This window comes from Triticum dicoccoides, chromosome 7B (genome assembly GCF_002162155.2).
Source record: "Triticum dicoccoides isolate Atlit2015 ecotype Zavitan chromosome 7B, WEW_v2.0, whole genome shotgun sequence".
NCBI classification, from domain to species: Eukaryota; Viridiplantae; Streptophyta; class Magnoliopsida; order Poales; family Poaceae; genus Triticum; species Triticum dicoccoides.
This window is the reverse complement of record NC_041393.1, coordinates 80,348,713-80,361,038: the sequence shown is the minus strand read 5'-3', so window position 1 is coordinate 80,361,038 and position 12,326 is coordinate 80,348,713. Positions and strand designations below refer to the sequence as shown.

At 47.8% G+C, this 12,326-nt stretch overlaps 1 protein-coding gene across 1 annotated transcript; it reads left to right on the top strand.

The window, feature by feature from the left end:
- The first annotated feature begins 3,487 nt into the window (after window positions 1-3,487).
- Window positions 3,488-8,986, top strand: LOC119340070 (serine/arginine repetitive matrix protein 1-like). Its single transcript, XM_037611985.1, has 4 exons — window positions 3,488-3,612; window positions 7,027-8,482; window positions 8,569-8,652; window positions 8,754-8,986. The coding sequence occupies exons 1-4, from the start codon at window positions 3,502-3,504 to the stop codon at window positions 8,801-8,803; spliced, it is 1,701 nt and encodes a 566-aa protein (XP_037467882.1). The 5' UTR covers window positions 3,488-3,501; the 3' UTR covers window positions 8,804-8,986.
- Window positions 8,987-12,326: the final 3,340 nt, after the last annotated feature.

Genomic DNA, 12,326 nt, shown 5'->3' with positions numbered 1-12,326 from the left:
GTCCAAAACGACTTGGGCACTCGGGGCCAGCGTGAGTTTGGAAACTTAGCGAAAAAAGTACGCAAGATTCATCAACGTCTTGATCGCCTAAGACGTACCTCGTTGGGCCGCGGACCAACGGACGAAGAGAAAGCGGTGGAATCACAACTGCGAGAAGCACTTCGTCAAGAGGAAATATGGCTTAAGCAGCGATCTCGTGTGACATGGCTTAAGGAGGGCGTCCGGAACACTGGATACTTTCAGGCCCAGGCTGCCCACCGCAAGCGCATAAACAGAATAACTTCCCTGGAGAAAGCGGACGGTCAGACATGCAGCGAACCAGGGGAAGTAAAACATGAAATAATGAGCTTTTATCAAGCATTATACCAATCACAAGGGTACTTTCCGATGGAAGAACTTCTCCCATGTGTGCAACCTCGTGTCTCTGAGGCCATGAATGAGTTCATCGAGAAGGAATATGATAGGGTGGAATGGCATTATCTCGAAGCGATGTTGACTAGACTGGGCTTCGGTGATCGTTTTATCAGGTTGATCATGAAGTGCGTTACCTCGGTACGATTCACGATCAAGGTCAACGGTGATCTTCTTCCTTTTTTCAACCCCTCGAGAGGGTTGCGCCAGGGATGCCCTATTTCACCATATCTCTTTCTCATCTGTGCTCAAGGACTAACTTCCCTCCTGAATAACTATGGTGGAGCATACATTGACAGAGGAATCAGGGTGAGTATCCATGCACCGTGGGTTAATCACTTGTTATTTGCCGACGACAGTCTCATTTTTATCAGTGCAAAGACCCAAAGTGCAGACAGGCTAAATGAAATTCTTCGAATATACGCTGAGTGCTCCGGCCAGGCGGTAAATAAGGAGAAGAGTTCTATTTTCTTTAGCGCAAATACGGGCGCACCCCTTCGAGAATCCCTGAAGCTAGCTCTTGGGATCTCGATCGAAGCTTTCTCAGAACGATATTTTGGGCTCCCGACAGCAATTGGAAGAATTACTAGTGGAACGTTCATGCATATAAATGAACGAATACGCAGCAAGGTCCGCGGCTGGTCCGAAAGAAATCTGGCATGCGCCGGCCGAGAGGTTTTGCTGAAATCAGTGGTCCGATCAATCCCAACCTATAGTATGAGCTGCTTTCAGTTAACAAAAAAGGTTTGCACGGGTATTTCATCCTGTATGGCAAAGTATTGGTGGTCAAGCTTGATAGGTAAAAGGGCTCTCCACTGACTGTCTTGGGACAAACTAGCGTCACCAAAAATCAAGGGTGGGATGGGGTTCAAAGACCTCCCACTATTCAATCTGGCTATGCTTGGCAAGCATGGGTGGCGCCTCCTGACCCACCCGAATTCCCTTTGTGCTCGTGTGCTGAAGGGGAAGTACTACCCTGATATGGATTTTCTCCATGCAACTATCCTGGCGAGGGCATCGGCGACGTGGAAAGCCATTGTGGCGGGCAGAGAAGCATTGGAGCAGGGACTGATCCATAGGATAGGCGATGACACAAGCACTTCAACTTGGACCGATCCTTGGATCCCCAATACTGCAACTCTGAAACCTATGGGACGCCTAAGTTCTGCTCCATTACCTCATGTTTCAGATTTGATAGATGATTATACAGGCATGTGGAACATCAAGCTAGTTTGGCAAAATTTTCTTCACCCTAACGCAGAAGCTATCCTCAACATTCCTCTGAGTGCAAATGGTGGGGAAGATAGCCTTGCTTGGGCTCTAGAAAAATCGGGCAACTACACTGTTAAATCGGCGTATCGTTCTCTTGTGACTCGAAACGAGCTTCGTGCTCATGACGAAGGGGCGATTACAGAATCTTCATCGGCAAATAAACAGATGTGGGCTGCCTTGTGGAAGCTGCATGTGGTACCGAAAGTGAGGGTCTTCTGGTGGAGGGTTTTGTGCGGCATCCTTCTGGACTCGATGACCTTGAAGTACAGACACATTAAACCCATTGGCATTTGTGGCGTTTGCCAAGCCATGGAGGAAAACCTGATGCATGCATTGATTGGATGCGTGCATGCAAAACATTTCTGGATGGCAGCTCAACAGAGGTTTGATCTTCACCTCCCGAGACTGCACCCACAAACTTGGGCTCGCGATATCTTGCTGAACCCAATGTTCCCAATGGATGCAAGATGCAAGATCATAACTATTATGCATTCCATTTGGTCTTCGCGCAACAAATGGACTCACGATCGGGATGGCTTTGACCCGGTTCAGGCCATCAAGTGGGTACATGAAACCCTTTCCATCCTCGACATCCCGAAGGGCCGCGCGTCACAGGGAGTACAGGGTTGGAAACCACCAGAGGCGGGCTGGATCACCATAAACACTGACGGTTCTATTCTTGCGGACTCCATGGCAGGAGGAGCTAGTGGTGTGGCCCGATCTCATCTTGAGTTCCTTGGCACATGAAGTAAGCCTCTACCAGGTGTGTCGGATCCCTTTGTTGCCGAGCTCTTAGCTCTTCGTGAAGGGGTCATCTTTGCACAGCTACGTGGATACTCACATGTGATATTGGAGGTTAACTGCCTGGAGCTTGTCAACCTATGGAATTCGCGCCACAATTCTCGTTCAATTGCAGCGCCTATCTTGAAGGAAGTGGAGGATATCGTATCTAGTTTCTCTTCGTTTTTGGTTCGTCATATTGGTAGGGAGCAAAATTTTCCGGCTCACCTTTGTGCTCAGCGTGCTTGTACGCTTGAGGGTACTGATAGCTGGATTGTTAGTAGCCCAGACTTCTTGCTTAGTAGTCTTCGAGCAGATTGTAACCGAACCATTATTGCTTGAATAAATCCCCTTTCGACGAAAACACACACACACGCACACACACACAGCGCCTTGTGCATTTTTTTTATGAGGAAGCAGCGCCTTGTGCCATTTTGCCGCCATCTCAAATATGGGCTTTCCCTCATTAGCCCACTGACATCCCAGCCCGCCCGGACCACATTTCGCCCAGAAGCCGCAGGCCCGAGCGGAAGAAAACGCGCCATATGTCGAGCAGCGAAAGCCCGCCGGCCCGCCGCCACATATCTTGCGTTGCCTTGCCGCGCCGGCCGGCCGTGCGGCCACGACACGACCCCGTCCAGGTCAAAACCCCAGCCAGAGGCAAGAGCTCCTCCACACGTCGCACACCATACGTAGTAGTCGCGCGCGCGCCTCGCATCGAAGCGAGCAAGCGCAAACGACGCGCCCATGGCGACGACCACGATGCTGCCGCTCCCGCGCGGCGCGCACGCCGCGGACCCGCTGTGGGCGCAGGCAGCCGAGCTGGAGCGGCAGTTCGAAGGCTACAAGCGCCGCCTCGCCGAGCGGAGGGACGCCGCCGCCGCCGCAGCCGCGGCCGTGTCCGACCGCCGCCGTCCCGACGACGGCAGCCACGGCGCGGGGGAGAAGGAGGAGGAGGAGGAGGTGGGGAGGGGGAGGAGGTACGAGGCGTACGTGCGGCGGCGGGACGAGAAGCTGCGCCAGGGCTGGCTCGCGCGCATGGAGCGCAAGGAGGCCGAGGTGAAGGCGCTCTGGGCGCGCCTCGACGGCGGCCGCCACCGCCCGGGCGACGGGCTCGCCGCCGCCGCCGCCGCCAGCCCCGCCAGAGAGGTAACGAATCATGTAACCCAACGCCTAGTTTATCACTGTGTTGATCTCCTTGTCTCTTTCGCCCAGTGCGTGTTCCAAAAACAAAAAGTTGAAAAACCGATCGCCTTTTTCCGTTCGAAGGATTAAAAACCGAATAATAAGAAACGTTCAAAAACCCATTGCTTTTGCCTCCGAAATGGTAAGAATTCTAAGCTGATCATGCAATCTCTGGGACAAAAGCAGTCAGTGTTCTTGGATCCTTTTGCTCGGCGTCGACGACATTCCGGCGGACGCAGCAAGTTTCACGTTCGTTCCTTGTTTGTTTGGTGACGTGTTTGTCCTGCCGATCCTTGTGTTCGTGGGACACGCTTTTTGTGCCTTTCTTGTGATTCCTTAATTAAGATAGGCTTAGTTGAGCTATCGTGTCAGTGGTGCAGTCCTTCGGTCCATCGGGTGAGAGACGTGGCACGCATGTCTTGGTATCCATTGGTCTTTCTGGTCCGAGGTTGCTGTACGCTTGTCACCAACGCACGGGCACGGGCACGGGTTTTGCATCACGGGTGGATGATATATATTCTTCAACTAATTACTCACTGACCAAATTAAAAGTAAAATCTTTGAAAATGTGTACGCCTCACTTAACCAACAACCGGGATATATATTTGTTGATTCAGGAAATCTATATGAGGCAAGAGGCATCCCAATGGGATTTTGGCTATCTATATAAAGAACGCGCAAGCATACATGTACGAATCTTACACATCATTTGCAAAGATCATCCCATTGATTGTTTTTTTTTTCAAAATAAAAATAAAAATTATCGCACAAACATTTGATCCAATCTGGCTTTACCCGTGGGTTCATCTCGACGAGGAATTCAAAACAAGACCCCATCTTGACATGTTTTGATGATATTTTTTGTCGCCACAAAGTTGCAAGAGTATATATCATCACAGTTGCCATCTTAACAATGAAGAGTTACCACGATGATTGTTTGTAGTCGAGTAATGCTAGACCTACGGGTAAACCCAAAAGCTAACGATGAGTATTCAAGTTTGTTAACAATAAGTAAAAGCGGGGTAATTTTTAAATTTCAGTGAACAACAAAAATTAAGAAACCAAAAGTTCGGTTAACCGCTAATTCAGTTCGTTGTTCAGTTTACACCTACTATAGCCAAGGTTTCTGGTTATTCCAAGTAACGAGGCAAGGGGTACTAAATAGTAAACGAATAATCCCACACCTACGAAAGCTGATAGGAAGAGCTACGTAACCTGCCTAACAAACTCTCTCGCCCCCCGGATTCTCATGGGTGGGTCCCTCCCAACCCCTTCCATCTAATCTCAATCTTTCATGTTGTCTGTTACGTAAAATCTTCAAGTAACTTTACATGGGTCTAGCATTACTCATAGTAGACCCCATATGTACATGCAAACTCATTACAACGGCCAACACTATGCACTTTGGGCCTTGCGTGCAGGTGGTCAGGTCGACCCACGGGAGTTGCACGCACGCTAGCCGCCCTGGAGCGGAACTATTTCATCATAGCAAGGTTGGGCGCGGGACAAGCTCGTTCGGGCTGTTCTTTCGCGCTTTTGACTTGATGTAAACTCGGTTTATTTTCGATTAACAAGTGGGAAAACCGAACCATCTGATATAAGCTCTTTTTTTTGCGGCAACCGATATAAGCTCGGTTAGCACAGTTAAAAACCAAATTCTCCCGTGCCTGCATAAAAAACAAAATTTTGGTGTTTTTGTTTCGAAATCGGTTCGGTATTCGGTTTTTATGCCCACCCCTAAGTAACATGAAGCAAGTCTTTTAGTGCGTATACCGACTTCCAACGATCTGACAATTAAGTGGCTAACAATCTGGCAAGAAAGTGATAGTAATTTGACAAGCATCGGCACCAAAAATGTTGTTGAAACATGCCAGGTGTTATTTGATATGGTTACTGGACTGTTATTAGGCTTAACCGGCTGCCTTTTGTAGAATTTCATTGGAATTTGATAGCTCTAGGCAATTTTCATCAGGTAGCTTTTGAATTATGTGGTTCAGTAGAGTAGGTGTCCATGCCTTTGCTTGTTGCATCGTACCTCTCTGGGAAAGTTAATTTCCGGTAATTGGAAACTTGAGATGCCTATAAATATTGCATGTGTAGGTGCGAAAATTGCTTTTGGTGCTCGGCCTCCGTGGAGGCCGGGTTTTAAAAAGTTCAAAATTCCAAAAAATTCATATTTTTACATTTCAGAAGATTCGAAAAAAAATAGAGGCATACATGGAGGCATAACACACATGTGCGTAAATTTTCAGGATGAAATATGTTGAAATGAGGGCTGTGCAAAACAGACAAATCTATGGCTTTTGAAAACATGATACTATTCATCCCAAAAGTTCATGAATTTGTTCTTTTTGCACAGATCGCATCTCAAGGTATTTCATCCTGAAAATTTACACACATACACATCACATGCTTCTATACTTGTACAATTTTTTGCAGAATTTTTTGAAACCAAAAAGTATGAATTTTGAATTAAAAAAACCCGGCCTACATGAAGGCCGAGCTCGAAAATGCCGTTCTCGTGTAGATGTGCATGCCTTTGCTTTCTGATGTAATCAAAATTTAAGAAACCAAGGAGAGGCATGAAAAAGATGCGGCGTAGCTGACCCCTCCAGGAGAGCTCATGGCCATGGCTACTAACAAAATCCCTGGCGTGAAAGCTGCCATGGCCATATGATGGAGCTCTAGCTCGAGTTAGAGCTCAGTGTTGCAGCCAATTTTAACAAAGGGAGAATGTTGCAAACACATAAGCGAAATATTGCATGTGGAGGTTTTCTACTAGGTTTAAACTTTAAATTCATTGGAGGTTATTTTCACCAATTAGTTCTGATGCTCATGGACTTGCACTTCCCCCGTACTTGAAAATAAAGCCAATAAAATTTGTCTGAAGTCAAACAATGCAAACTTTGACCAAGTTTGCAGCAAAAATTACAAGTAACCACAATACCAAATTAGTACTACTAAATACAGTATATAATAAATTATATTTTCGTATTATGTCCATTTAGTTTGTAATTGTTCTTATTTTTTTAATAAATCTTGCTTCATTTGATTTCAGACAAAATTTACACACCTTCTAGTAGTAGTACTAGTTTTCTACTACCTCCGTCTCAGTTTACAAGTCCTACGCGTATACCTAGGTTGTCAATTTTATCAACCTAATATAAATTATATAACACAAAAAATAGATCATTTGAAAATAGAACATCTAAAGTTTATATTGGTATATTTTTTGTAATATATGACTTGTATTAGGTTGGTCAAATTGACAACCTAGATGTACGCGCACGCCCTGTAAATTGAGAGAGAGGGAGTATCACTTTTTCAGATTAAGAAGCCATACTGTATTTTCTTGTCTAATTCTCTCATTTCGTGCAGCAAAAGCCCCGGAGCATCGAGAAGCCAGCCTCCCCTGCCACGCCAAAATGCATCCCTGCCATGAAGCTCCCACGTCTCAGGAGCGCCACGGCATCGCCGTCACCGGCGGCGGCAAGCCCGAGGCTACCCTCCAGCCGCCGAGCGTCCCACCCGGAGCCACCCACCACTCCCCGGAAGGAGAACAGGATGCCACCGCCGTCCACCGCCGCGACGCCGAGGCCGCTCAAGACGCTGTCGCGGACCAGGAGCTCGCTCAAGGACAGCAGCAAGGAGGAGCGCGGCAGCGTCTCCTCCTCGTCCTCATCCTCCGTAAAGGGGGAGAGCCCGCGGCCGCCGCGCTTCCAGCCCCCGCGGGCCAGCTACGACGGCGGCGCGGGTGGTGTGAAGGTGAAGCAGGCCGCGGCTCCGGCGCCGAGAAGCGACGCCGATGCCGCCATCGCCGCGGCGCGGAGCCGGTTCCACGAGCAGGTCGTTCTTGCAGAGATCAAGACGGCGGCCGCCGTTTCTCCCGGGCCTCACCGCACCAGGAGATCGGGCAACGGCGTCGCGCGCGCGTCGTCGCCGTCGGTGGCTCTTGGCCGCGGACAGGTCGATTTCTTGACCAGGCTAGGAAACAGCGACCGCAACGATGTTCAAAGCTCCGAACACTCAGACGCCAAAGCGAAGAACTCCAACAACAAGGCGGACGGCAATGGCGACGGCGAGGTCGCACGATCTGGTGACAAGCTTGGCGACGCGGAGATCACCGGTGACTCCGACACCGAGCCGAGCTACGTGTACGTCAAGAGAGACCACGAACAGGTTGGGGACGAGGAAGCCGCTGAGGTCTTCGAGGACACCATGGCATCATCACCATCATCGGAGACCATGGCATCATCGCCATCATCAGAGACAATGGCAGCAGCATCTGACGCGACCGGCACGAGCGTCAAGGAGAGCTCCGGGTCCCTGTACTCGAACGTGCAGTCGTCGTTCTCCCATGGATCGGAGCTCGACACCTCAGCGGCCGGCTCCCCGCTCCCCACCCCGCCGCCTTCCGGCGGAGCTCTGTCCACGGAAGAGCTGCTGGAGGCAGACGCGGCGATGCTGAGGATGAAACGGGAGGAGGCGGATGAGGTGGAGGAGGCCGAGCACCAGAGCATAGTGTTCCTCCCGAGCACATGCTGTGCCTCGAGGAGCGAAGCCGTCCCCGTAGCCGGGATGCCGCAGTCGCCGATGGACACCGTGGCGGGGCTCAAGAGGTTCCTCACCTTTGGCAAGAAGAACGGCTTCAACGGGAACGGTGCCGACGGTTCCGCCGCCGCCGCCGTCGTCATCGAGCGCGGGGCGCCTCCAGCAGCTGACGGCTGCGCGAGCCAAGGGCCGGCGCAAGGTGATCCGATCAACAAGCCGAGAGCGTGCTGGTCGGATGCTGCCTCCGACGATCTTGACAGCAGCCATGTCGTCTCTCCCCACGGTAATTCCTGGGCGCTCTCTGCATATTGTCTACCTCCGACGTGTTCGCCATTTTTCTGATCACCAAGACGCGGCGTGCGCATGCAGTTCGGTCCCTGCAGAGCTTCGTGCCGCTGTCTCCTGCAAGGTCTCAGCTCAAGGAGATGGCCCTGCCTGCAAAATCTCCAAGAGGTTCCGCTGATACAAACTTGGCACACATCATACCATCGCCATAGCCACGGCTTGTTTCTTTCGCCGTTTCACTTATGCTCTGTTTTACTTTGTCGTTGCAGTACCCCGATCGTTCTTCTCGTTCTCGTCGTTCAAAAACAGAGGGAACTGATGCCTGGAATTACTGGCAAAGCTGTTGCTCGTGCATTCTACTTATTTATTTTTAGGTTCTTATATTATTGATTCCTCTCGACATTTTGATTGTCTGGTGAATGACTTTGTGAGTTAACAATATTAACCTCACATAATGTGTAATACTACCCCTGTTTATAAATAAGTGTCTGTTTTAAGAGTACAGTCGGCCTTTTCTAACTTCTGATTTCAGATATATTTCAAATTTTATTAAGATCGGCCAGGATGAATATGAGCCATCCATCTGTCATTATTAATACTGTTTGGTTCTAATCTGAAAAAGAAGAAAGTTTGGTGCTCCAGCCGAAGTTCTACAAGTACCATCCATTTTAGGGGCAAAATCATAATCACGAGACTATGTAACCAACTCGACTATGATTAAACAATAACGATGAACCGTTACTTTCATGTCATCAACACAAACTTCGCAGCAAGAATGAGTTTTAAGATGGTTCCAACGCAAACTTTGCAGCGAGATCGAGTTTTATCAACGTAAACTTCGATGGTTCCAAACTTAATTTTGTACCCGTCACTGATTATCATCAGGGAAAGGGTGTTTCTACTTTTAAGAGCTCTCCGAGGCAAACCAGAACGATACCGAGTCAGAGGTAGACCATGAAACATTAGCGTCATGGGAATGCTGGTTTTTAGACATGGTGGAGAAAAAATGCCAAATAAATGTGAACCAAACACGTTCTGTAGAGTTGGACATTTCCATGACATCACATTGTCTTGCACTAAACGGACTAGTGTGATGTGCATACATCTCATAAATGCCACCGACTCACATGCAAGTAAATAAATTGTTTGTCTCGATCAGATGTAGATTCAAAATTTTGACATGAACTCCACTCAATTCAATAGCATACCCCTTGCACACGTTTCATATTTGCAGCATACAACATTCTCAAGTTCTAAAAGCATCACATATTTTGGCATGTTCATAGTCCCTAAGTGTTTATGGCTAGGTTGTTGAAGCATCGTCACCTCGACAAGATAGCAAACACAATAAGGATAAGTGTAGTTCAACTCGTTGCTAAAAAAAGGTGTAGTTCAACTCCATCGGAATTGGTGTCGATCTAGTTACCAATGTCCAGAGACTTGTGGAAAATTTGAGCCTCCAGGATCATCATATTTGTTGTAGAGTTAGTCTGATCCCGGGAATGATGGTCTTTTTGGTGACAAGTTCAATGTTGGCTCAAAGAGTATACTGGTGTTTTGTCGTTACGAGGTACCCCTTTTGTGCTATTATGGGAGACAACAGGAATGGGACACTTCTGTAGACCAATTAAGTTGTACTCCAACGCGTGCTGCTCTAGTGAGACATTCTTTTCTACTCTCACAAAACCATCAACGAATCATGTGAAGTCAGGTAGGCGGCAACAGTGATACTAGTATTTATGTTGAAAAGATCTCTCACGTGTTTCTTCCTTGTTGCAAATTTTTCCTTGAAAATGAACGCGAAGATGCTTATTTTAGGGCTGCCTTGCCACATTAGCAGTCCTAAAAATAGAAAACTACGAATGGGTTTGCTTAGAAGTGTCGCATGTGCTTTAAAATGTACCACTATACTTCCCGCAAAAAAGTAAAAATAAATAAATAGAATGTACCACTATACCAGCTAGCAGTAGAGGTAGTGTATACCTGCGTACCTTTTATGGAGGAACGTCGTGCCCATCCTGGGCGACGGTTGCATGTTTATATAGCCAGGTCGCGACCTCCTGGTATAGCGTACAAGTTGGTTCAGATTACAACTTGGAGAAGAAGAGTAAGAGAGGTTACAAAGATAAACGCATACGAGCTAGATCCTAGTCTATCTTCGGTTGGAGTCCTGGGCGATGGTTATCTTCAGGACTCTGAATCTCTGCCACGTACAGCACTAGGCGTTGCCATATTACGTTCAACACCTTTGAAATTGAGTCCTACATCATGCACAAATACTCGATGGACTCCATGGCATGGCTTCATGGGAAGATTAACAGAGCGCCAACCACAATGGGTTAGCGGAAGAAACCTGTCTCAGCATGTGATCTACCTTGTCACACACGTCCAACGCGTTTGGTTCGGCAAAAGTGGCGTGGTTTCTGATCCCCACGCTTTCTTAAACCGTAGATTACGCTTGGTTCTATTTTTTTTGCAGGGGTAGATTACGTTTGGTTCGCGTACTACGTTTCCGGCAGCAGCGGTTTCTGATACGCAGCTTCGCAAAGCCGAAACCAGCCCAGTGGAAGGTGATTAGGAAACCGGACGCCAACCAAACAAAGCCAGTATTCCACATAGAAAAATTGGAAGCAGCGCTTCCCCATACCGTATCCCATTATGTTACGGTAGCAGGAACCAAACGCGTCGAGTCTCTTAGCACCCGACGGCTGGACTGCAGGAGCAAGAAGGCAACCTGTGGTGGCGGGAGCCCTAGCAAAATTGGCAGATCGATCTTGAAGATTAGACTCACACCGGTTCACTGAAAGATCTTGTAGGCTTCATAGTTCCGGCAATGGTCAAAGTGGGCAAATGGGCTATTACCTGCGCTTCGTTTATTTAAACATATTAGTATTAACTTTAGGCTCAATTTCTAATTAAGTAGTAGCCATTATGTACTGCCATTAGCATATATTCCCTCTGTCCCATAATGTAAGACGTTTTTTGACACTATAAATAGTGGCAAAAAACGTCTTACATTATGGAACGGAAGTAGTAGTATGTTAGTACATAATACTACTGCTATGGCCCGTGAGAAATTCAGAGGAGCTGATCGATGGTGGTGTGTGCGTTTGTGGGGGTTCTAGCCCATGTGTGTCTCCACCCTTAGTGTCCCTTTCCCTCCATATATAAAGCATTGCAAGTAAATATCTCTTAAAATCAGCCGGTGATAAATAGTTTCACCAACTGCACCCTACACGTCTTGCAACTTATTTGTATATGCAACCGTTACTGTGAATGGTTCTCTTCATAGTACATGAGTTTCACCACCTAACAGAACTTTCTCCTACAACCTATAATAGCAACAATGCTTCAAGAAAGAAGAACTACAAAAATGAGAGGCTAGCTTGGCTTGAGAATAGGAGACACTAGGAATGAAACAGTTTGGATCAAATCTGAAAAGCTTCCTCGAACAAGGTAGGCTTCAATGCCACGCCATTCTTAGCTCTCCAGTAAAAAAGGTCAAGTTCATGTCTGGCACCAAATGTAGCTTGGCACGGGGAAACTAGTGGAGATATGTGCAGTGTACCTTGGAGTTTCGTGTGCATGACTTTAGAGGTTGTGATGCGATCGTAGACTGGTGGTAGTGAAACATCCCATTCGCCCCCATCTTGCACTGTACAAGGGCATCTCCTCTGTCATCTTGTTCACAACTTGATAGACATCTTTCTCGACACGATCAAGCCTTGCCGCACTTCTCCAGGTGAGTACTTCTCCAATGCATAGTGTTGTATTTTGGGGTGTTGGTCCGCTGTGGAGGTTTGTACAAAACACTTTTCTCTATCTATGAATGCATCTAGATG

What these genes read in the sequence shown, in the direction of transcription:
- LOC119340070 (XM_037611985.1), top strand. Translation starts at nt 3,502, where the DNA reads ATGGAGCGCAAGGAGGCCGAGGTGAAGGCGCTCTGGGCGCGCCTCGAC. An exon ending in CCGCCAGCCCCGCCAGAGAG is followed by an intron (nt 3,613 to 7,026) that starts GTAACGAATCAT and finishes CATTTCGTGCAG; the next exon opens with CAAAAGCCCCGGAGCATCGA. An exon ending in CCATGTCGTCTCTCCCCACG is followed by an intron (nt 8,483 to 8,568) that starts GTAATTCCTGGG and finishes GTGCGCATGCAG; the next exon opens with TTCGGTCCCTGCAGAGCTTC.